At 46.6% G+C, this 25,540-nt stretch overlaps 1 protein-coding gene across 1 annotated transcript in view; it reads right to left on the bottom strand.

Moving 5' to 3' along the window:
* The window catches only part of EDC4 (enhancer of mRNA decapping 4), a 33,671-nt gene extending 8,248 nt beyond the window's left edge, over window positions 1-25,423 (bottom strand). The window contains exons 1-22 of the mRNA XM_032121815.1: window positions 25,298-25,423; window positions 21,102-21,258; window positions 20,196-20,307; window positions 19,442-19,541; window positions 17,756-17,945; window positions 16,583-16,730; window positions 15,972-16,076; window positions 15,426-15,535; window positions 14,795-14,878; window positions 14,168-14,263; window positions 13,207-13,309; window positions 12,559-12,739; window positions 11,182-11,254; window positions 10,680-10,771; window positions 9,834-10,030; window positions 9,022-9,110; window positions 8,120-8,273; window positions 6,563-7,026; window positions 4,867-4,968; window positions 3,748-3,900; window positions 2,344-2,380; window positions 1,385-1,565 (exon numbers count right to left, since the gene is read on the bottom strand). Of these exons, the coding sequence (XP_031977706.1) occupies window positions 1,385-1,565; window positions 2,344-2,380; window positions 3,748-3,900; window positions 4,867-4,968; window positions 6,563-7,026; window positions 8,120-8,273; window positions 9,022-9,110; window positions 9,834-10,030; window positions 10,680-10,771; window positions 11,182-11,254; window positions 12,559-12,739; window positions 13,207-13,309; window positions 14,168-14,263; window positions 14,795-14,878; window positions 15,426-15,535; window positions 15,972-16,076; window positions 16,583-16,730; window positions 17,756-17,945; window positions 19,442-19,541; window positions 20,196-20,307; window positions 21,102-21,258; window positions 25,298-25,376 (3,007 nt within the window). The 5' untranslated portion in view covers window positions 25,377-25,423. The remainder of the gene's footprint in view (window positions 1-1,384; window positions 1,566-2,343; window positions 2,381-3,747; window positions 3,901-4,866; window positions 4,969-6,562; window positions 7,027-8,119; window positions 8,274-9,021; window positions 9,111-9,833; window positions 10,031-10,679; window positions 10,772-11,181; window positions 11,255-12,558; window positions 12,740-13,206; window positions 13,310-14,167; window positions 14,264-14,794; window positions 14,879-15,425; window positions 15,536-15,971; window positions 16,077-16,582; window positions 16,731-17,755; window positions 17,946-19,441; window positions 19,542-20,195; window positions 20,308-21,101; window positions 21,259-25,297) is intronic.
* Between the last annotated feature and the right edge of the window lie 117 nt (window positions 25,424-25,540).

The following is a 25,540-nucleotide window of genomic DNA, read 5'->3' as shown; positions in this document are numbered from 1 at the left end:
TCCCTCATGCCTAATGGTGGCTGGGGAAGACAAACACCATCACTCTAAGTGTCCCCTCTTCCTCCTCCTCTGTCCCAGCCTTTACAGCTGAGCACAATGTCATACAGTGTGGGGCATCCCTTTGGTCACTGGGGGTCAGCTGTCCTGGCTCTGTCTCCTCCCAACTTTTGCCGACCCCCAGCCTCTGCCTGGTGGAGCATCGTGAGAAACAGAGAAGGCCTTGACAGGACTTAGAAACAGCAAAAACATCAGTGTGTTATCAGCATTGTTTTAGTCACAAATCCAAAACATAACACACGTGAGTTGCTGTGAAGAAAATTAACTCCATCTGAGCTAAAACCAGAACACCAGAAACCATCAAGTCCATTATCCATAAACAGCAAGCTGGTAAAAAAGTTTCTATAGGATGGAATTAGTGGACATAAGTGATACAGTGCATGGGAGCAAACCCAGGCTTCAGGCTACTCATACCTCACGAAGCAAGCAAGCTCTCTGAAGGAGCAAACATACAAACACATCTTAAACAAACAAACACCAAACTCAGACAAAACAAACAAAGAAATGACAATTCAGCTGCTGACAAAATTCAGTCCATGCATAAAGCTGTGCAGAAAGAAAAATTATTCTAGTATTACAAAGCAGCTCTGGACACTGAAATTCAGTAGAAAGGTATCTAAACTATCTGTGAATATCAGACTGATAGCCAAAAAAGGAAAATCCAAGACTAATTAATAGAGAAAACTGTTGTCATGGAAGTTAAGAGTGGTTTCAGACATGAGATAGGCTGGAGCTGCTCATTTTGAGGAACATAACCAAAGTCAGTGCAGCAAATGTACACAGGAACCAACGACTCACAATACAATACCAACAACTGGATACAAGGTTTGAAAGCACCAAAGAAAATACTTCTCAGACAACACATAAGGGACCTGTAGACCACCATATGAATAAATGTGGACAAACAAGATAATTCTGTATTCAGCTATGCAGTATGGCAGTCAGATGCTATTTCTGGTGCAAGTACCGACTTGCCTTAAGGAGGAAAGGATCATCCCATAATTACTCTTGTGCAACTGGCCACTCTCTGAGGTGGGATAATGTACCAAGTGCACCTCTGGTCTACACCAGCACTGCAGCACTTATGGCTTAATGGGTAACTAAGATTTAGTGGCATTGAGAAAGAAGTGTCCGTTCTTCTCTGTTCTATTTCTGAGTTTCTTACCCTTAGAAAGGGCCTGAGAGGAACTAAAATAGTTATACTGCAGCCAGGCAATCGCACTGCACCTATGGCCCCATGCTCCCAAGATCCCTGACCCTTCTGAGCCTTCCTCGTGCCTCTAGTCTGCCTTGCAACCTTCCACTCAACATCTGCATACAAGGATACGCTCCTGCTCCTGTTGGGAGTCAATCACCCTCTCCATGTGGCCCATGAGGGAGCTCTGGATGGCATCGAGGTGATCTGTGAGTCTCTGCAGCAGCTCCATTTGGTTCTGCCGCAGCTCGGAGAGCTCCCGCTGTTGGCTCCTCAGGATGCACATCAGCTCATCCTGGAACTCTGGTGTCACCTACATGTGGAGAGAACAAGCATTAATTTCTAACAGGACTGGAGGTCAGCTGAGCTTTCTGCTCGGCATTGAGTCAACCCCTGTGCCTGGAAGTGAAGCGTAACACACAATGCAGAAAACAGGACCGGCTTAATGCCTGTTCCCAAGAACTACTGTGCCAAGGAATAAACTGATAAAGCAAGGTTCCTGCATGGAATGAATAAATGCTTGCTTAGAATATCAACTGTTTAGATTCAAGACCTCCTTCAAAGCAGATTTTATTCACTTTTGGCCAGGTACTGAGAGTAATGCATGAATGTAAACACTCAAACACTCATGAAAGAGCTGTGCAATCAGTACAGTAAGGAGATTTCTTAGAGCACTTTTTCAGCTCTTTTGTTTATTTATGAAGAACCAAACAACTGGAGAAGTATAAATCTATAGTGTGTTGTCTCGTCACCTCCTCAAAATAGTTAAAGGAGTGTGAGGACCCACCTTTAAGGGGAAGGAACAAGGAGACACACATATCAAGGCCAGTCCCCCTGCAATCCCTTCTTTGCTGGGAACAGCTTATCTTGCTGCAGGCACAAGCAAATATGAGAAGGAAATCATCAGTCTGGAGACCACAGAGCAGCTCCTTCTCTGCTGCGTGTCAGCACAGAGCAATGTCAAGCCCAAGTGCAGCCCCATGTCAACCTGCTTGGGCATGGCCCATGATACTTCAAGGAACTGGGATGAACTTTCTCTTAGGTCTTTCCTAGTAAGATATGAAGTGTCATGAAGAGCAACTCTGACTTACCTGGTTGTTAGATGATCTTGGTGACTGGTTCACATCCCTGGAAATAAACAGAGAAAGAGTAGTAACCCAGTTATGTCAATTAACTCCTCTTATTATCCAAGTCTTCTGCCAAAACAGATCACACATTTTATGGTTGCTTTGGATTTTACATTCCAGCTCATACTTCTGTTTTGCCTTGTATAACATGGAGAATGATGGGAAGGTGATGAAATCCCAGTCCTTATTATGACTCCATCATCTGCACTATTCGCAGACTCTGAAGTTCCTTACAGACTGGTCCCTTTGCAGAGAGGAGACCTGAACCAAGTGGTAATGAGGACTGTTACAAAGTGCACTGCACACTGATTTTTCAGTTTTGTCCAAATTCAAAGCCTTTGAAAAAAAAGGGAAGACTTTGCCAAACAGCTTTTGAACATCTCCTGTTATTTTACCAAAGAAAAAACAAGTATTCATTTGTTAAAATTTAGAATGAATGAGCACAAATTATCTGGTGTGATTCCAGCTCTCAAGGTGAAGAAACTAGTGATGCACTCCACCTCACAGAGCAGAATAAAGAAAAACACTGAACACATGGCTCCCAGGAGACCCTTTGTGACTGAACTGATCCCATCAAAGATCTATGAAGAAAAGCAAACATTTTTAGTTCTCAGACAGTACCCACTCATCAACTTTAAAAGGACTGAGGCAGAAAAAGTGAAAGCCATTTCAGAAACCAAGAGCTTCAGGGTGCCAATTGGCAGGACCACAGCCAGAATTAAATGCCGTAGCCCATCTTTGTTATGATCTGCAGAGCTAGAGATCCAAATCATGCAGCTATGGGAACACAAGAAGAGGAGGGAGCCCCGTGCAGAAGCTGTGCTGCTCTCCTCACACTGATGCAGACAGATTGGTCTAATGTGCCATGGGCAGACCCTTCCAGTCACCAATTTTCATTCACAGGATATTGATATAGGCACATTTAGAAACACACAAAAGCAGCAAGCAGGTAATAAATGATAGATGTTGCTGCACAAGGGCACTGTGCCACTGTTCAGAAGCCAATTAGAAATGGAGGCCATTGTGATACTCACAGCATCACAGTTCCAATGAAGCCTTCATTGAAACCAGTGAAAGGACCCAGTGTCCCCTCACAATGTGCAATTTACCTCCCACACATTCTTCTCAAGCCCAGGCTGTATTTTGGGTTTTGAGTCCCAGCTGGAGATAGTGCAGAACTATTCCCACGCCCAAGTGACAGTCAGTGTTTGAGTAACCAACAATGCTTTCTGTGGGGTTCCTGCCCTTTGCAAATGGGGTGAGGGTTGGGAGCCCTTGGCTGCTGCCTCAGACCCCAATGGCTACGAGAGGCTGTGGCCCTGCCCAGCTGGTCCCAGAGCCCCCTGTGACCTGGCAAGCCCAGCGTACCCGTCATCCTTCTTGCCCTTCCGCTTTAGCTTTGGGGAAGCCCGGGGGGATGCCTTGACTTTCCAGTCCTTCACAGGCAGCCTCTGCGCAGATGCTTTGGCACCAAATCCACCTGATGTAGAAGCCAAGCTCGCAACTTCATCATCATGGTCACTGTGAAGGAATGGCAGAGGAGAGGACATCACTCACAATACTGGACTGTGTCAGCCTTCATGGAGGGGAGAGATTCACACAGCTCTTCATCCACACACAGCCAGAGTCAGCTACAGACACCCCCACCTTAACCTTTCACAATCACCTCTACAGAGCTCAGAACAGGCTGCTCTGCTTTGATCCAGGTCTGCTCAGGCTGAGCCCGAGTGCTGTGCAGCAAGGCTTGGAGGGTCCCTGCATTAGGGGCAGCCAGGGCCCAGGCAGTGTGGCTGAACGATGCCTCTTTAGCTGCAAACACTGGCATGTGAGTCCCAGCATGACCTAGCAGGGAACCCAAGCACAGCACATCCTTACAGCTTTACACACAGCAAGCACTGGACACAGAAAACATTGCAAGAACAGAGGAGGATCAGGTGAGCCTAAGACACCTGTGATCCTCAGTACCTTGGAGACTTTCACCTGCTGACCAGCTTCCAATACAGGCTGCACATTTCAGTCTGAATTTACATGTGGATTGTGGACAACCCTCAGCTATCAAACAGGACTGAGCTTGTCAGGCACACAGAATGTGTCCACAGAACTTTAGGGGGACTCATAAGGGAGGAAAGATGTCAGAAGCAAGAAACTTACTCCTGAGGTACCCTTGCTACCTTATATAACGCACAATACTTGGAAACTGGTCCCTTAACAGGTTTTTACTGGTAATTAAATCAAGCTTGGTCCCTGCTTTTAGAAGCAGCACAATCAAACCTTTCCCTACAGGGAATAAACTGGAGAGTGCCCAGAGGCCAATCTTCAGATGAGCTGAAGTCATCAGAACATTAGGGAAGCTGGGCTGCAAACACACATTAAGTCAGGAGACAAAGCAGAGACATTCATCCCACACTTGAAGGCTGGCTGGGGACAGAGGCACGAATGCAGCCTGAGTCCATACAGGGGGAGAGAGGGGGCTGAGCACTCTGGTACCTTTGTTCTGCACTGGCATCCTGGCTGTCATGCTGCAGCAGGTGGTAGCTGTGTCGATGGTAGGAAGAGCTCTTGTGCTTTTCTTCAACCTCATCCCTTGGGCTAGAGAGGGGAAAAAAGAAAATACCGTCAGGAAAGCCTCTTTCAGCTTGGACACTCTCTCCACGTCTCACGAGAGATCCTGATAGAAAGTCTATAACAAAAATCAACCCCACACTGATCCCACAGATCCAGGAAGAGGCAGGTGTTGTGTAGAGGCACTAAAGGCTTGACTTGTCCAGAAGGAAGAAGCAGCTCAGCTATGATAGAAGCACTAACCAAGAACTATCTCCCAAAAGCCATTCATACAAGAGAGAGGTAAGTCACTACTCAAACCTGGCAGCACAGCATACTTCAATGAATAGCATAATCTCGGGTTTGTTTCTCCTTGTTTAATACTGACCACTGGAGCAAAAATCATCATTGTTCCTTAGTTCCTTAAAGTGTCTGAGGAAGTGTGTGAATGTGATGGGCCAGCTCTAACAGACAGAATCGTAACAGTGGATCTAGTCTGAGTGTCATAATGATTTTGAAAGCAAACTGCACGTGCTTCTAGGCTCCAAATTACATCTCCCTGAATGCAGCTTGCAGGAAGAACTTTAAACAGAAGTGAGCACTCGCGAAATCTCTCACAGTCAGACAGCTGATCTGATATTCTGATATAATATGTCCTGAAGAATTCAAAGACAGAGTGGGATTGAGGGGAGTTGCAAACTCCTATAAAAGTACTTTCTCAAGTTCATATTATAAGTAAAATAAAAAATATTGCATAGAAACACAGTCTTAATGCCCTCCCAAGAGCCATCAGATGGGACTGTTTCCTGGAACAACGTCCTCAGCTGTGGAGGCACAAGGTGAGGCCTTTCTTTGCAATTCTGATGAGGGAACAGTCCAGGATTACCTGAGGGACAACACAGACCCTCTCAGCCTTCTACTCCTGCTGAAAAGGAAGGTGTTTGCAGGTTCTCATGGTGCATGTAGCCCCAGTCTAAGCAGACTCTGGAGATGCCAGATGCATCTCGCTGTTCTCATCCCACTACAAGACAGGGATGCTAATTCTGTGATGAAATCCAGCACTGGTCCAGCATAACAGATTACTCCTTCTAAGCAGCCTAAGTGATGGTGCACCATTCTTCATTCCTGCTCCACTGCCATTTATTTTCTGACTGCTAAAGTACTTTATTTATTTATAACACTAGCTGCACAGAGCCAATCCTAGAAGAGAGATGTACAATTAACCTATAACCAAACCTGTCAGTTATGTGCTAATTGATTCAACAAAAGCCTTCAGGAATGCATCACCTGGGGCAGAACTTAGCTTGTACTGGCTTGATTTCCAGAGCGCGCACACAAAAAAAAGGTAGCTCAAGTCTCCAGGTGAACATGAAGGCCAATAAAGCAGACTTTTCACCTTCTTAACAGAGATCATTTATGCTGCAAAGGGTATCAGAGAGCAAAAATTGTTAGAGGTGGCCTAGGAAGTTCAGGACACAGCCTACAGACCAAGCATACAGGAAGACTGACTCATCAGATCCTTTAAGGGACAGAGGGATGGAGAACTGCTCTGGATTAATCACAATGTAAGAGCTTTTCACCAAGCTGCCCATTTGGCAAGTGCAAACAAACTGCCCAGTGCCAGACAAACCCATGTGATTACCTGTCTGCCATGCTGTTCCTGGTTTCCCGGGTTATGTCAGGAGCTGCTGGCCATGGCTGACTCACAACACTGTCAGAAGATGCATTTTCCTGAGTTAAAGCAGTCTCCAGTAATGATGGAGCATTCAGTCTGTCCACCTCCACTGGAGGCATGTCCAAAGAGTGGTGGCTGTGCTCGGAGTTGTGGCGGTTCCTGGGAGACAGCAAATGCAGGGCTGAGGCTGCTGAGGCCATACTGTCTGCATGGTGACTGGGCTCCAGCACCTCCCCAGGGAGCCCGGACGGAGCCGCCGCAAAGCTGCGCTGCAGGGTCTCGGAAGCAATCTCTGGGATATCCTGGGACATGGCTGTGGAAGCAGAGGAAATGACATCTGGGGAGCGCTCACGGGTGGGAGAAGCCTGGGGCACCACCAAGGGCTCCACTTCCTGCAGTTCCAGTGCTAGAGAGGAGTTTCCTGGTGTGACCTGAAAACAAAAATCAAACAAGAGCCTTTAGGGTAATGTGGAGACACCCCAAGAACCTCTGGTGCCTTAGACCAAACTGCCTCTGGAAACAGCCTGCTGTATCCTTTCCTCATGTGATCCCTGGCTCCCACTCCTTCATCAGATGGAAAACGGTGCCAGGACTTGTAGTGGACTCTCAGCTGGGCTAACACCACACTTAAGGCAACACTAGTCTGAACTCACTTTCAAAAGAAAATGTAACAGTAGTTCTACCTCCCTGCTCTGCTCCAGACTCCCTCCTCTTTGAGGGAAAACATTAATTTTAACACTGAATATCTCCTGGACTGAAAACTTATTTCAATCTCAAGCTTTGGTCATGATCCATTTTACACAACACCTGGAAATTAAAATTTAGGGATAGGAAATCGCTATTTCAGACACATCAGACAAAAAGCAGGATAAACCTTTCCAGGTAGCATTGTCTCCTAACACAAAGGCTGACCACATCCAGCCACTGGGATAGTGACAGCACGAGCTAGAGCTGTCTCTGGTTTTCAGAGACATGCTGTTCTATACATGGACATGTTCCATCAACATGGCTGAGTAAACTGGGCTGCAGGTCTGTGCCAGCAGCTGTGTTTTCCAAAGGGCACACACTGTCCCTGTTAACATCCAAATAAGTGTAATTTCAGAGAATCCTAGATAGCTTTGGGTTGCAAAGGAGCTTAAAGCTCATCTCATTCCAACCCCACTGCCATAGGCAGGGACACCTTCCACTAGACGAGGTTGCTCAAAGCCCCATCCAACCTGCCTTGAACACTTTCAGGGATGGGACTTCCCTGGGAAGTCTGTGTCAGTGCCTCACCACCCTCTGAATAAAGAATTTCCTCCTAACATCTAACCTAAATCTCCCCTTTTCTAGTTTAAAATCATTCTGCCATGCCCTATCCCTTTCTGCCTATGTAAAAAGTCACTCTTCATTTCTTTTAAGCACTGAAAGGCCACTCCACTCCTCAGAGCCTTTTTTTCTCCAGGCTGAACAATTTCAGATTGTACAGGCCCATAGAATTTCCCTGGCCCATGAGAAGGAAGGGAGGAGCATTTGGAGCCTTACTGGAACAGGTGCCTTTGGTGTTAGCTTGTCAGGGAGGCCTGGGATAAGAACAGAGTGACTCCTAGGACTGGTCTGGAGACTGCTGCTGCTGCTGCTCAGCGTGAGGCTGGTGTCCAGCTGCATCTTGGGGCTCACAGTCAAGTCTTCCGATGCTCTGCAGAAACAGACACCACCAAATCAAGAAGCCCAAAGAAATGATTGATCTGCATGAAACACTCAAGGTGAGGAGATGGGGTACAAAGGTCAGTGGAGGAGCCCTTGCTCTTTCCATGGTCAGCTACTCCCTCTCAATAAGTACCTGCATCTTCTAGTCCCCACACAGCCCAGAGAGATACCAGGTGGAAACAACAAAAAAGAAAAAAAGGAGCATTGCAATCTCTTCGAATTCAAGGGGTCAGTGAGAGAAGGGACCAATTGTATCTCCAGTGCACACTCTACAGAGTTCAGGGAGAAACAGGACACTATGAGACAGGTCTCTCTCCTTTTCCCAACCCCAGAAGTGAAGTTCTTGCCTGTTATGCAGCCCAACCCACTGTCACACTGTAAGATTCTCCTACCAGTCCCAATTCTCTCGCTGTCCTTGGTGGCTGCAGTGTTGTCTTACCTGTAAACAACAATGGGCCTTTGGGGAAAGCATGTAGAGCAACAAAACTGAGCTGCAATAACAGAATCCCTATGAGGCACACATGAAACACTCTTGTTGGCCCCTAGATGACAACAGGCATGTTCCAAGCAGCATTATGGATGCAAACAGCTGCCTATATAGGGACATTGGGACACAGGCCAGTTTCTAACTCTGGTTACAATCTCCTCTCCTACAAGACATGCTACAGCTCTGTGCTATCCCAAAGGCCTGTATCAGTTCAGCTGCAGATGTATTATTTAACTCATGTGCTATTTACCTGGGCAGAGAGGTATCCGTGACAGAAGTGCTGCTCATGGCTGTGACTGCAGTCAGGGAACTGACACTGCTGCCTGAAGAGACAGCAATCTGTAAGGAAACACACAGCAGTCAGGATGGGACAGAGGGCAACCACACAACTCAACCTGAGAAAGAAAGACTCCTAGAGTCTTTGGTGAAGAGGGAATAGAAAACATCCCCACAGGTTGAATTGTACTGCTAAGGTGCTTGTTGAAGGCAAGTCCCAAAACATCCTCATCATATGAACCATGGCTGCTTTTATCAAGGGACTGCTGTCCCCAAACAAAGTGACCTCACCAGCGCAGAGGCAGAGGGCTTATGGCAGGAGAGCGGGGTACTCCAGCAGGGTCTCCCAAGTCTGAACAATCCCATTTACCTATCTGATCATTTCAGATCTGTGTTCCCACAGGACCCCATCACACAGGATGTGCAGAGGTGGCATATTTTCTTCCATTACAGTCACATCATAACCCCAAACAACATGTGTAAACCAGTAAGGGCAGTCTCCCAGCTTAGATACAGTTATTTAGCAAAGCCGTATTTCTACAAAGCACAGCTACATCAGCAGTTTTGCAGCTAAACGCAGCACTGACAACACAAGCTTAGGCCAGCTTAGCATTTCAGATGTGCCAACATGTCTCTGCTCAGTCAGTTACATGCAGAGCTTCCTGTGTGCTCAGCATTCAGCTAGCAGAGCTTATGAGAATCACTACAGCCTGGAAAGCATGCCCAAAAGTACCAAAACCCACTTCCATCCCTTACATCACCATAACAGTGCTGATCTCTGATTACCTGTTGAAGAGAAGTACTTGGTGTCATGAATGCATCTGGAGTCATCAGCTTGGGTTTAGCATCATTGGAGAGAGAAAGGAAGTCTGCTGGCACAGGCAGGTCAGCAATGCGCCGCAGGTCTGGTTGGGAGCCATGCACAGATTCCTTTTCAGATCCCAGCCCTTCCGTGCTCAGATCAGCCATGTGGTCTGGAAAGGCTTCCAGAGAGAGATACAAATCAGTTTGGAACTTCCCTCCAAAACTAAAGCTTTAATTCTACAAAGTATGAACTTATGCCATTGCATGTCATGCTTGATTCCAAAAAGAACAAGCAAAAACCCTGCAACATCCCAGTCAAAGCTTAGGGCAAAGCAAATCTTGTGTTATGCTTCCTCTTTGTATGCCAGAGTGGATTTTATCAGGCTTTGATAATAAAATGTCCAAGCTTCCTTTCTTCCCTAAAAGCAAGGCCATTTTAACTGCCACATCCCAGAATGGTGAATGGGCTGAAAGAGCACATCACAGAGAGCCCAGTCCCCTCTACTCCCACAGCTCTGCTGTCACTCTCATCTCTTCCACCTGACAAGAGATAAACCTCAAGTTTCTTGCACAAGTGCCAAATCACCCAGGAAGGTGAACTCAAGCATGCACAAAGCATTAGCACTCCTGGTCTAACACATCCCAAACTCCATACTCACAACTAGGGTCTAACCAGCTTTCTGCTTCACTGCTACTCTGTTTCAGAGCCCCTTATGCAATGACACCACTGCAGTACAAAGAGATAGCCAAAACCACCCTCCTGCTCTTCCCACCAACAATCTTTAAAGGCTCAGCAACACTGAAGACCAGTTTAACACACATGCTCACCAAATTCTTCATGAGAGCCATGGGAAGGCATGGAAGCACTTGTGTCAGGGCTATGAAGAGGTTGGAATCTAATCTGCACATCCTGTAGGGCCCTGGAAAGAAACAAGCATCTCTGATCAGCTTAAGAACCAGCAAGAGAAGTCTTAAGGCTCAGAAGATTTCTCTTCACTGAACTAATTCCCTTGGAAAATGCTTCAGTGTTTTCTGCCTGTCACTGAAGCAACAGAAGCTGATCCTCACTCAGCCGTGTCACCCAGTTCTGACAACCAGGGCATTTGAGATGTTTCCCAGCACTTGTGTGTGAGCACCATTCTTAAATCACTCATGGCCACAGATAGGTAAGCTTGTCACACCATTAAGGGCTACCTCCTGGTAAGGCCATACAGCCAGAAATTTCTATGGGGCCAAGGAGCTTTTGTTATGAGCAAAAGGATTTAAGAAAGTTAAATTTCTACAGGTCACTGCAGGGTTAGGACAATCACAGCTGCACACACATACTCACTTGGTGTGCACACAGAAGAGTTTTATCAGCACGCCTGCTGCTGATTCAACGGCCCCGGAGCCCTGAGCACCTTCTGGAAAGGAGACAAAGGTAAAACATGAAGTTGCACGGAAACTACACACAAAGTACTACAAAAGCATCACAGCAGGATCAACTGATAGCAAAGAACAGGCACCATACAGATTCTCTTTATCAATGATCTGGACAAGGGCATCCACAGCACTCTCAGTAAGTTTGCAGACAACTCCACAGAATCATAGAATATCCTGAGCTGGATGGGGCCCACGAGGATCATTGAGTCCAACCCCTGGCCCTGCACAGAACACCCCAAGAATCACTGCACGTGCCTGGAAGAATTGTCCAAATGCTTCTTGAATTCAGACAGGCTTGGTGCTATGACCACGCCTCAGAGAGCCTGTTCCTGTGCCCAACCACCCTCTGGGTGAAAAACTTTTTCCTGATATCCAACCTAAACCTCCCCTGACTCAGCTTCATGCCATTTCTGTGAATCCTGTCGCTGATCATGAGATTGAAAAGATCATTGCCTGCCCCTTGTGAGGATGCTGGAGGACTGCAATGAGATCTTCCCTCAGTCTCTTTTTCTCCAGGCTGAACAGACCAAATGACCTCAGCCACTCCTCATACAGCTTCCCCTTCACCATCCTCATAGCCCTCCTTTGGACACTCTCTAACAAGTTAGTATCTTTTTTTATATTGTGGTGCCCAAAACTGCACATGGGACTCAAGTTAAGGCCACACCAGTGCAGAGCAGAGCAGGACAATCCCGTCCCTTGACTGGCTGGTGATGCTGTGCACCACGTTGGGCAGGAATGCTGATCTGCTGGAGGGCAGGAAGGGCCTACAGAGAGATCTGGACAGGCTGGATTGATGGGCTGAGGCCAATTGTGTGAGGTTCAACAAGGCCAAGTGGCAGGTCCTGTGCTTGGATCACAACAACCCCCTGCAGCACCAAGGGCTGGGCAGAGTGGCTGCAAAGCTGCCCATTGGGAAAGGCCTGTGGGTGCTGGTTGAGAGTAGCTTAAAATAAGCCAGCGTGTGCCCAGGTGGCCAATAAGGCCACTGGCATCCTAGCCTGTGTCAGCAACAGTGTGGCCAGCAGGACCAGGGCAGTGACCACCCTCTGTACTTAGCACTGGTGAGGCCACACCTTGAATCCTGTATTCCAGTGCTTGACAACCCAGCTTAAGCCTGGTGAAGAAATTTTTCCTAACACCCAATCTAAACCTCGTTGGGCACAACCTGAGGCCATTTCCTCTTGTCTTGTCGTTTGGGAGAAGTGACCGGCCTTTCACGAGAAAGTCACAACCAGCCAGGAAAGAAATCCTGACCACACAGCAGCCAAATTTTGTCACCTACCTACACTCAAGCTGTCATTCTCCTCTTCTGCTGGGAGCACCTCAGTGTGCCTTAGCCGGCAGCGGCTCACAGCCTGGATGCCAAAGCTTAGCACTGGGTGGGTAAGGAGGAACTCCGAGATGGAGCTAAAGTAAGCCTTGCCCTCCTCTTGGTTCTGCATCAACTCCATCACATACAAGACCTGGAAGAATCAGAAACGGTAAATCAGAGCTTTCAGAGCAGCCCAAGTGTATGTGTGGGGACTACAAAGCCCAGCAGCCAAACTAGTTTTGGAACAAGGGAGATGACGTGAGGAATAAAGCCTGGGTCTTGAAATTTGAAATGGAACACTCAAGGGAACCACAAGCACTACACTCTTAGGCAAGACAATGCTGATCAAGAACACAATCCTACCATGCCAGATAGAAGTATCTCCAAATGAGAGCTTTACAGAGCTTTACAAAGGGTGAGAAGTAATCCTTAAGGCTCCTCAGGATTACTCAGCTGAATTGTTACCCATTTTCATCTAACAGTGAAATTGCTGAGTCAACCTCTGCATTTTTATCTAACATGCAAATCCCAGACCTAGGCAGCAGAACCAGTCACACACAAGGCCAATTCTGCTTCTGTCACCATTGCCCACAGGCAGCAATAAAATGAACTACTTACTTTTCTCTGCACATCACTCAGAATCAGATATTCAGCAGAAAGGTCCAGGCAGACCTTCAGGCTGGGAAGAATATTCACGGAGCTGAAGATGTCAGGAGAAAAGCTACGTAGACAAATAAGAGGGAGGGGATGCAGACAGAAGGCAGATTAGCCCAACCAGCATGATTGCTATGAAACTGCATTAAATACCAAAAATCCCACAGAACCTTAAAGAGTTTACAGCCCTATTACAGTGCAACCACCCACTAGAACACAAACACCTTTGTTGAAATCAGTGCTGACATCAGCTAAGAAAGCAGCTGGGAGATCACACAATAGGATCAAGTTATGGATACTGAACACTGAAATGAAAGATGACACTTTGTCAGTACTTAACATGTTCCACATTCATAGGAGTACAAGAGTCAATGCTACAGATTTAAAACCAAAAATCTACCAAATCAAAATAACCTTTCCACAGGTTTTGGACCTTCTGTAGCATGAGGTGGAAAAAGCAGCACTCAGCACTATGTCATATTCTTCCCACTTAAAGAGGGAAAATCATTTAAGCCTTGGATAATTTCTTAAGCTCTATCAGTATAGCAGCTTCTCATAGTTTAAACAGAAAAAGCACTAATAGGAAAAAATCCTAGATTGGTTATTGAATATCTAAAATTTCTAGAGAAGAAAACACTCAAGGTGTGCAGCCTCTCCTCATGCTACAGCTATGTCTATGCTTTACAGAACAAGGCAAAGACAGCAGGTCTTGGTAACACAAATAACAAAAGCATAAACTTCCCTGGCCTTGCCAAAGCTTGACCTGACAGTCTGGCACAGCTGAGAGAGCTTCCAATGACAGGTCGGAATGGCAAAGGAGGAAGCTCAAATTTGGCTGGAGTAGAATCCATTGGAGATCAGGGATCACCTTTACAAATTCAGTACCCCTAAATCCCACCCTTCAAGGGCATCCACCAACACGTACCGGACAGTCTGCAGACAGGTCCAGGACACCGTGCACCACATCTTCAGTTCTCTGTTCTGATCGGCTCCTGTGATGAGAAACCTCCAGAAGGGAACCCTGTAGGCACAACAGATCCAAGTTCTCTTACAGAAGATCTGGTCCTTCCCAGAAAAGCTCCTCACAAGCTGCCCATGGCTGATTTTACCCAACTGTGGCTTAAAGTTCCCAGAAAATTCCTGCTCTGAGGCAGACTAGAAACCATTACACCCCTCGGAAACCTTAAAGCCACAACTGACTGAAGAAACAGTAACAATAAAAGCTGTATTTTCATCAACTGCAGTTGAAATTTGGGAGGATTAACAGGCCATTTAAAACTGACATACCATAAAACCTGAGAGGACCCCTGAATTTAGAATTCTCATTACTTTCATAGAATTGGCACTGTGATTAAGGTCACTTTAGGTTGTGCTTCAGAGTCTTATTTATTTCTCCATCACTAGAAAATTTACTACGAAGAGGACAGGACTTATTTCTGCTACAAAGCTAAAATTTTTAAGGATGATTCAGTTACAAGGAACTCTCAAGGCAAGGCAGAGTTAGAAAACACGGTTAAACTTTAATAGTACAAGCACAGGATTGGGGACTTACTCTGGGTCTTGTTTTTTATGGTTGTCACAAAAGAGCAGGCAGGAAAGAGGTCTGCCTTCATGGGGTTTCCACTCGTGAAGACACCTGGGAATAAATCAGAGAAAACATCCAAGTGTGAAGGGAATGGTAAATGAGGAGGATGCAGACGCTGAACACACAACTTTGTGCTCAGAAGCCACAAAGCATTACTGACTTGTAGCTCTTTACAAGTCTTATATATAAAATAAGGAGATCACAGCCCATGCAGACAAATATTGTTACCAATAAGTAAATAAAATCCTATGTTGCCATTTGGTCTGGTATCTTAACAAGGGTACAATGCAAGAAGAAGTCAACCTTGAGAAGAACAGCTCAGAGCAGCTTCCTGCATTTACATGGACAGTGCAAAAGAGTTTGACTACAGCCTGTGCAAAGCACAGAACTCCCATTTCCAGACACAGCCCTCTGCTTTTTCTATAAGCCTACAATATTCAGTGATGCAATTTTTCAGCAACAAATTACAAACATTTAAGTTGTATCTTCATAACGTCCTGAGAATGACCATCACAGATGATTCTGTATCAAGGAAATTCTCCCAGAGAAAATACTGCTCTTTTTTCCAAGATCTTTAGTTTTCCAGTTCTCCAGTTACCTTGGCTCATCCTGTCCCTCAATATAGATCTGCCAGAATTTTACAAAACCATCATGGCTTGCTGTGGCCAACACAGTTCCATCTGGAGAAAGTGCTCCCTCGCTCAGGCACTACACAGAGGGGGGAAAGAGACACAGAAAAGTAATTGTACAGCTTTTTTTACTTTACAAGAAGAAAAAGCTCTATCTTCAAGCAAGAATTTGACTTAACAATCTGATAGTAGAGAAGGCCAGAGCGATTTTTAACAGAAACAGGCAGCTTCTAACACTAAGCATTTTAACCCTTCACAGAACAATTGACAGGCACCCTCTTTCTTGCTAATAATAAACCATCACCTTTTCCAGACACCAAATTCAAGTACAATGGCTGCTGCCACTGTTCTTACTGCTATTCATGTTATGAATAGAGCTCATTTTGGTTTGGGATTTTCTGGCTTTTCACAATCATAATTGCTTCACGACTGTTTTTTTTACAGCCAACTGTCCTAAGAACTGCAGCTCCTGAGACACTATAACCCAAAGAAAACCAAACAAAACAGGTTTGTACCGTGCTGTGGCCTTTTACCACGATGAAACCTTCTTTGATATCAGGCACTTCCACCGGCCAGGAGCTGTTGTTAGTTCGGATGATGTCCAAATCCCACACCTCTGCCTGGAAAACAAACATGTAGGCAACACAGGTTTATTTTTACAACCACTGGTTTGATCCACAGAATTTCCTAGATCGTTATCTTGTATCCTGATACACCAGCCCAATGGCACGTATGTGACACAAACCTTCCCATTTCCACGCAATTTGGCCATTAGACGCTTTCCTGGCACTGCACATAACTCAGAGAATTGCTCTTGGCATTTGTATCTGCTGCCCACCAAGCCCCTCCCCTGGGTACTGGCTCACCCTGAACAGACAAGTGATATCTCTGTTTCAAGTGGTCCTTGGAATTTGATGGTGAGCAGAAGTTATCCCCTTCTATCCCCCTGAGGCCCAGAGAATGATCAGTATGACCTCTCCTGGGAAGAGAGGAATCCAACACCTTACAGGAGGATCCCCAACATGGACTATACAGGAGCCTTTACAATTCCACAGCAAACTCAGCTCTTTCCTCCATTAATTTTTTTCCTGCTAATGATAATGTTTCCAAAGTAGGGTTTCCTTACCCTGTCCTCATGCAACAACGCCAACGTCTGACTTCCCTCCTCCCCGCTCTCCTCGTTATCATCTGGGATGAAAGGGCACCAGATGATTCTTCGGAAGGTGTTCAGTGGGGTATTGTCAGGTCGCTTGATGTTAACCAAGATCTCCTCTCTGATCACCAGGGTTAAGAAATGTAACATTCTGGCTCTGTTACTAATGCCCAGCAATAACCTGTTCAGGCTTGGGCTGCTGTTTTAATACTGTTAAACCTCAAGATTTTTTTGGGCCATTGATTCAAAAAGAAAGCAGGTAAAGGGATTCTGCTGAGAAAGCAGCCAAGCTAGAGTTTCTTCACTGACAGAAGACCTTCAGCTTATAAAAGTTCATAGGTTCTCACAATTTTCTCTTGCAGCCTGCAGCGACAGGATAAGCACAACAGGGGCACACAGCCACATCTGAATGAGCAATCCATGTGACGGCTAATGATTAAATGATTTCTGTCAGCATTGCAACACTATGACAGAAAGACAGAAGAGCTACCACATTTCCCCCAGCTGAGTGCTCGACTGCATCACTACAAATCAGGTCTTCAACAACTACTACCACCTTTGCTCCAGTTGCTTTTGAAACAATGGTACACAACTAAAATTAAAAACCTACACTCTGAGGTGACATACCTCACACATTTCCCAGAAGTACTGAGCAATCACTCCTAGCAATTAAAAGGAAAATATTTAGGGTAATGAACACTGAAAATAAATTTCAGGGCCACCAAAAGGATGACAGGTTTGGAAGAAAGATAGTGAGTGAAAGGGAAGTATTACATCCTCTTCCCCAGAGAAGTAACTGAGGAAAAGAGCTAGAACCAGGCAAGACAAACCTCTGTCACACAGCTGAGGTGACACTGTCCACGCCCAAGACCAGCTGGTACAGACTGACCCTTCTCACTGACTACTTTGCCTGGACCAGAAGCACTGAGGTGCTCCTAGAATTCAAGCAATGCAATATCAAGTAATGATTGTGCTGAATGCAGGTAAAAGTTGACTGATTTGATACTCTGGAAGGGGCAGAACTATCGACCTTCCCCCTGTAAGCTGCTGTTCTGCAAAGGCTACAAATTAAATGGCAATGTTGAGGTTGCCTTCACATCTAACCATTACACAGAGACTGACAGGGGGTGTATTTGGACAAGATACTGGATTTTTTCTTTATCCATGGCCAGGCGCCAGACAAAAAGGTTGCCAGCCTCGTCCAGGCAGGCCAGCTGGTTGGAGTTGAGGTGAGCAAAGGCCAGGTCTGCCACGCCTCCTGTGAATCCCTTCAGCAAGGTCCGCTCAGCAGTGCTGACGCTCAACACCCGCACCATAGCGGAGCCATTGCTGGCAGCTGCAGGACGGAGAGAGGGAGAAGTCACCATTTATGTCTGTGGTTTCTCAGCATAATTCTTGTAAACTTCCCATAACTCTCATAAACTTCTCATAATTCCCAGGATTATCCTTATTAAAGACGGTTCTGTTAAATGCCAGGCCTAAACCTTCATCCCGAGCTCGCCGCACCTCCAAGGCTGACCTCCAGTGACAGTCAATTAATTTTATTTGCAATTTAATTTTCAGTTACTGCAGAAAAGGAGTCACTGAGAGGCAGATAGCTCAAACACACGTTCTGTAAGGGGAATGCAAAAGGCATGGACATTCACCCTACAAAAAGCACGGCTTTTTGGCTTGCATGACTGAAAAGAAGGTGCTTCAGAACACATGCACACTAAGCAAAGTTTCCAGCTTCCCCTTTTCGCACAGACATCAATCACTACAAAGAAGGCGGACTTACAGAGATCATGGTGCTTCCACTTCCTGATGCCCACGCCAGCCCTAGCAAACCACTCAGCTTCCCAGTGCTACTGCACCCAAGCTTTTAAAATATTTTTTAAAAGAGTGAGACATCCTTAAGCTACTCTACAGTAACCTCAGCTAGGAAAAGGCACAAGAGCAGAGTAGTAGATTTCTTAAAAGACCAGACAAACTGGTGTGAGAACTGAGAACAAAGAGACACAAACACTCTGTGCTTCTATGAGAGCAGAAAGAGACACTATAGATAACTCTACTCATTTCATAGAACTGTTAAGGTTGGAAAAGACCTTTAAGATCATCAAGTCCAACCAGCACCACCCTCATGTTCACCACTAAACCATCGCCTCAAGTGTCATATCCACATGTTTTATGAACACTTCCAGGAATGGTGACTCCACCACTTCCCTGGGCAGGGCAGTTCCAACATTTTAGAATCTATTCCATGCAAAAAATTTTTCCTAATATCTAATTTAAACCTTCCCTGGCACAACTTGAGACCGTTTCCTCTCATCCTGTCACTTTCTTTCCCATATGCTGAGAAACAATCTTTCCCTGTGTTGTTCAGCTTTTCTCTCTCTACTCCACAAGACACTGCATCTGCGCTGCTCTTTGGATCCTCTAAATTTAGCCTTAAACTCAACTCTAAATTTATGCAAGCAAATCCATCACAAACACTTATCTGCTCAAATTACCGTGGGGCTGTTTCTGTGCTTAGCTACAGAGCAGCTTGTTTGCTGCAGAAATATTTAATTAGAGGAGGAATCTGATAATCAGCTCTCCAGTAAAACCAATGTAGTCCTTCAACTTTTCCTGCATCCCCACTGAGTCCTTCTCTTTTATTTCTAACTCTCCCACATAACAAACTCTTCTCTTCACCTTCGCTTATATTCCCTCTACAACAGCACTCTGATCTGGGTATTGCAAGGTGTGTTTCAATTAGTGCCAGTTATAGCGTTCTGATGCAAACTTTGCCTTTCTTAATGATACAAAGAGCAAAAGAATACAAATCACATCCAAAACAAGAAGGTATCTCACCTCTAATGGCATAAGCCAGGTAAGAGTTTGAAACAGCTATCAGATTGCCATAATAGTATTTCTGCTCCCAGTCATATCTAGCAACAGGCTGTATTTTCACCTGTTCAGGAGAAAGAAAACAAAACATGAGAAATGTCTGGAATTATCTTTTCCATCTTTGTGGTCCCTTAGTTCACTGCACACTAAGCAACAACTTGGAATGGAAAATGGAAAAACACAAAATGGAAAATTAAGGAATAAAGTTGAAAAGGGCTGAGCAGATCAAGACCAGAGGTCTCTCTCCTAATCATTAGCATTTGTTCTGAGCATGACTTAGTTCTCTGCTCAGTACCAGCTCTAATTTCAGCGTATTGGTTCTTGCAGCTCTGACCTGCTGGCCAGAGCCCTCAGCAGGACTGACGCCAGCAAAGCAGCCAGGGAAACCCTCCCTTCAGGGTCCAGGGAGAAAACAATCAGCAGAAAAATCTTGTTTGTGGAGAAAGGACACTTCCCCAGGAGCCTACAGCTTAGATCGTGGACTTCTGAAAATTAGAGAATAACTTGGCCAGACTCTGGAATAACAGGAACAATCAGTTACAAGATACTGCTCCAACTTTTTTCCCCTTGTTAAACTCTTTGACAAACTTCTACCTAATTACAAGCTCCTGTGACACAAAAAAAAAGATACTTATTTCTGTTTAAAAATATTCAAGCATGAGCTGATGTGACTGAAAAAGAGACAGACCATGAGACACACCTTTCTCTTGCTCCTTACCTTGTTACTCCCTCTGGCCTTACTGGTGATGCTGGAATCACTGCTGGCCACTATCTCCACATCTTTTGCTGATATCACTAAGCAAGTGGAGCTGTCGTCACCAGAGAGGCAGCTTAAAAAAAAAAAAACAAACCAAAGAAGGGGAAAAAATCAGACAAGACTCAAAGGAACAGAATATTTAACATTTTATGTTAAATTCATAATTTTAACAGCAACACAGCAGGATTTGTGCATCTAAGAGCTTGAGCTGAACAACTGAAAACAGAAACTCCTCTCAGCTGAGTCTTCCTTCCCTATGTGTCACAGGTTTGAGAGAGTCAGACACCTGCTTTGTTGAGCTTAAAAACCTTCAGTTCATTTGACTTGAGCACAGACCTACATTTGATTCAAGTCCCCAACGCTGGAAGGTGCAAAGAAACCAAAACCAACCAGTTGAACCTCATCAACAAAACAGTGCATACTGCTTGTGGTTCTCATGGCATCCTCTCTCAAAACCATCACCAGAGAACCCAAGCAAAAGCTACTTCCATGAGCTCTGCAACACCTCAGGTGGCTTGGGTCCCTGAAGGAGTCCTGCTGGGCATCCACAGGGGAACCACAAGTTTCAACCAGAGCCCTGATGATTTACATTGCCCTGACCTGCAATTTTTACCATGTACAGTCCTGTTCCCCTCCTCTGAACAACTCTGCAGATATTCTTCAGTTCCTGAGCGGCAAGGATGGCAGATTCCAGGCGTCAGCCTCACAAAAGCTATAAAAGCTCTAACCAAGAGCACTGGCCCACAACTGCCACCTGAACTCAACACAAAACCCATTGTCAGATTCCCAGCACACAAGTCCATGCTCAAGAGAACCAAATTTGAGCTGTTTTCTATTCACTCTCAGCATTTCTTTGACAAAACTTACATGACTTGTTTCTCCTGCAGGGCTCCTAGAGAGATGCTGCGATGCACTGGCTTGGCCAAAGTAGGTCCATCTCCGCTCCCAAGGGGATCAGGCACCAGCAGCCCATTCAGGTCCCCGTTATACGAATTTGATGGTCTCTGGTTCTCATTCACCGAACCTGAGGAAAAGCATGACCAGCTGTGCCCAACATGCATTTAAAAGAAACAGCACTGTGTGAAATACACCACCCCCAGATGCTGCTTTGGTCTGTCAGGTAGAATATGCTGAACAGGTTGGGAAAAGTGCTCTATGAAAAGGATGTGTAAGAGACCTCCCATGGGATGAGAAACTCACCTCCACACATTGAGTGAAACAGCTCTTTTTCTTACACAAGCCATTCCAGCAGATCAGAGAAACACCAAAGAACAGGTTTCAAGGAACTTACCAGGCTCAAGGAGCAAATAGCCTTAGATCAGAAAGACTAAGCTGGTAATTCAGGTTTACTGAATCAAGTGCCAGACCAAAAGGCTCTTGACAGGTCACTTCTAACCCTCACGCCTGCAGAGAGACCGCTGAAATCCAGCAGTGCAGGGATCAGCTGCAACATTTGGGGCTGGCTGGAAATCATGCATTTGTTACTTTCCAAAACTGGCTTCTGATTGCGTGACCTGACCTTGAAGTCCAGGTGTTTAAGTAACTTTGCTAGGAAACTGCAGCTGTGCCTATGGGATTCCCATATTTTTCCCTTGGTTGAACAATCACATAGAAGTTTATAGCACTCAAATTTTGTGTAAAGCAGTCATTTTTTCAGAGCCCCAGCTGTGCTTTGAAGAGTGTGTGTGCCCTGACTTTGCACATCTGGCCTAGCACAAGCTGCTTGGTGGCTTCCATGCCTTCTGAAGACTTTAGGAGGAGACAGATGTAACAGGGGGTGAAGGGGACTCTTCTTCTTCACTAGCAAGGCAAATATTTGATGACCCCCACTGGAGAGCAAGGCCCCTCCATCTGCACACCCAAGGCAAAGCTGCCTGTCTCAGCAAATCCTCGCTTGAAATTTTCACTGGTTTTGAAACCCAAATTTCGTATACTGTTGCCAGGTAACAACGGCTGCTCAGCTCTTGCAAAATGGCTGCTCCCAGGACCAGAATCTCCCCCGTCACTGGCACATGTAACAAACCTAAACATAACTGTGAGCAAGAGGCACATCCTTCCGAAGTAAGACAACCTTTCCGCTACTGAATAAGCTTCAACAGATCAGGGTGCGTGCTGCTGCCTAAAACAAATCTGCAACTATTCATTTGCCAGAAGAGTATTTTAAACTTGCTGTTTATAAAGAGTCATTATGGACACAGAAATGTGCAGTGACAGGGTACCCCAATGCAGGGGCAATTTGGGCACTCACCTCAGTGTACCTGCACTGCATGAAGAAAAAGCAGCAGCACTCACACAGCACAAGGAAATTCAGGTCAGGGAAAGTGATCCTGCAACCACCTCACATTGGTGCTGTGCTTGCTGTCACAACATTAAGATGTGCCCCTTATTCCCACAGCATATGGTGGGTACTTGTCCAGTTGCAGCTACTCCCCCTGACAGCACTTTATTCTTTGTGACCAAAAGCAGGAAAATATTCCCCACAGAAAAAAGCATCCAGTCTCCTAGAGAAAGATGGTATGTGCTTTGCTCTATTTGCATCCACAGCAGTGTCTCATGTAAGCAGTGCTGCTCTTTTACAGACAGCAGGATGGTGATGCTTGCTCCATGGGAAAAAGAAAGGAGGAAACACTCCCCAGAGGCTGATGGGCCCAACAACAGTACACTCAAGTTCAGAAATGGGCACAGCTCATTCTGTGTTAGTGGAACCCAGATAAGCACATCTGCTACCTGTGCACAATCCTGGAGGAATAAAAGAAGGGAAGAAGCTCTGTTCAGTAAGAACATGAACTAAACCAAAAGGTTAAGCCAGACTGGTAGATCCAGGCCTCTAAGGCAAAGAAGAGTGTTTGTATTCATTACCTTTTCAAAGAGCACAAGCAGTCAGAGCTGAGACACTGAACTCTTCCTGCTCCCACCATCAGCTGCACCAGGAGATGCCAGCCTGTACTGAACAGAACACTGCCCTGATAAACACCACGAGCAGGGTAAGCCCACATAACACCTGGTTATCAGCAGAGATCTCTGCATGGATTGAAGGATCCTGCCCATCACCAACAGGGATGCTCCTCAACAGCCCAGTGGCACTGACAGCCCGTCTCCATGTCCCAGCAGGCAGGTCCATGCTTTGGCAACAGCTACTGAAGCATTGGATGAAGTTTGCCAAAACTGGGAGAAACTGTGTCAAGAGAGACAGACTGAGTAGTGGATTACATTTTCACAATCACCAAACCCAGCAGAATTTAAAAAGTATTGTGATAGTTGTAAACTCTTTAGAGCAGGGAGTGTTTCTTGGCACGCGCCTGGACAGGAGCTAGGGGAACGCAACACTGCTCACAGCTACCTACACCTGGTACTGCCAAACTTGAAGGCTCCCCTATTCCTCTCCCCTGGCATCCTAACAGGAGTTTCAGAGACTTTCAGCTAACATATGTACCCTTCTTCTTCCCCTTACTATGTCAGTCTTTTCAAGTTTATTTGCTGTGACTCAAGCAGTGATTTCTGCTGAGAACCACCACAGGTTCCTTCTGTGAACTTCCTGCCCACTTGCTCCTTTTCCTCCCAACTGCCTTCTTGTGCACTGGAGTTGACAGAGAAGGGAAAAAGAGAATGAATAGGTAAGAATAAGAATGAAAAGAAATAATCCATACTCTGTCAGTAACTCCTTGGCTTCAACCAGCAGGAGAAGCTGCTTCAGGAGAAAGTCAAGTCACCTTGAGCAACAATTCCAACCATTTCTCAACCACAACATACCCTTTCAGTTCAGAAACTGCTTATGAAATGAGTGTTCCCCATCTTTCCCATCCCTGCAACGAGTTCTCCTTTCAGTCTTTCAAGTACAATACTGCACTATGAACGAAAAATGTAATTTTCTTATAAGAATTAGAATTCAGGAATGTGCTAGCGCTCCAGAAACAAGAGAAACTATTCCAATTAATGAGAAGTTTCTCTACAGATAGCAAAGCTAATGAAGCTGCCTTCTTAGAGGTTTGTTCCATCATCTCATGTGCCTCTACAGCCCTCCTACAACAATCCCACACCCAGCCTCTCTTCCTTTTGGCCAAGCAAAAGGCAGCATATGGCAGTTGCTTTGGAGGTAGCACATTCCTGCTGAGTCTCAGGACACTTAGAAATTATGTTATTCCTGTCCTGCCTTTCCCTCGAAGGGAGTACAAGAGAGGCATAATTCTGTCCTCTACCCAGAGGCTAAGATCTTTTGGAAAAGCATTCACGTCTCAGCCTCCTTCAGACCGTTACCTCACCGCGTTTGACTGAAACACTATGGTAGGTTCAAAAAGGGGGATGAGAGAGAGCCTAAGCTACAGGAGAGTGGGAACACTATCCAGCTGACTCCTGAGCCGGCTGCTAATACTCTCACAGGCAGAAGGGAGCCCGCTGAACTCTGAGCTGAGATGTATAACAGTTCAAAGCACAGAGAGAAAAATTACAACCGCTTTAGGAGAGATATTTGTGATCCCATTTCACATACAAATGAGAGTGAAAAGTTTGTGTAAAGGGTGAACACGGCACTGATCTCAGAGCGGCCTGACAGCCCCTTCCACTCAGACCAGCGAGATGCCTGGGAAACATTCCAAGTACTCCTAGTAAGGGGGGACATTTGTGTCGCGGAGGTCGGTGCTGTTCAGCTCCCAGCAGCAACACCTCTCAGCTGAACGGAGCCCCGAGACCGCCGCAGCAGCGAGCTCTGGGGCCGACCTGCTCTCGCTCTGCCCAGCGCCAACAACCCCCTCCCTCAAGCGAGGGTCCCCAGGCCGGGGGCTCCTCTCCTCACCGGCCGGTCCCCACCGCGCCGCTGGCTCCGGGCTCTGCGGGGAGCGAGGCAGGGCCGAGCGGGACCCCCTGGCCCTGTGCGGGTCGGAGGGCGCTGCCAGGCGCCCCGAGGCGAAGCGGTCCCGGCCGGGCCGCGAGCGCGACCACTGACAACCGGCGGGGCAGCGGCGCAACGGCCGAGGGGGTCCCGCGGCCCGGCCCGAGACAAGGCCCCGCCCGGCCCGGCCTGGCCCGGCCCGGCGGCCTCTCGCGGCCCCCCGGCCCCCGCTCCTCACCTCCCGGCCGGTCCAGCTTGAGGATGTCCCGCAGGTGCTGGGTGGCGTCCTCGATGTCGATGCTGGAGCAGGAGGCCATGGGGCCCGGCGCGCCGCCCGCCCGCGCCGCCGCCACCGCGCTGCCCGGCCCGGCCCCGCCACCCGCGCTTCCGCCTCCGGCCCAGCCCTGCGAGCGCCGGGCGGAAACCGCCGCCCGAACGGAGCGTTCCCGGCGCGGCGGGGGCGGGGCCGGGCGGAGCCGGG

The sequence above is a fragment of the Corvus moneduloides genome, chromosome 12 (genome assembly GCF_009650955.1).
Source record: "Corvus moneduloides isolate bCorMon1 chromosome 12, bCorMon1.pri, whole genome shotgun sequence".
NCBI lineage: Eukaryota > Metazoa > Chordata > Aves > Passeriformes > Corvidae > Corvus > Corvus moneduloides.
Note: the sequence above shows the minus strand (reverse complement) of the source record. Positions and strands in the feature narration are given on the sequence as shown.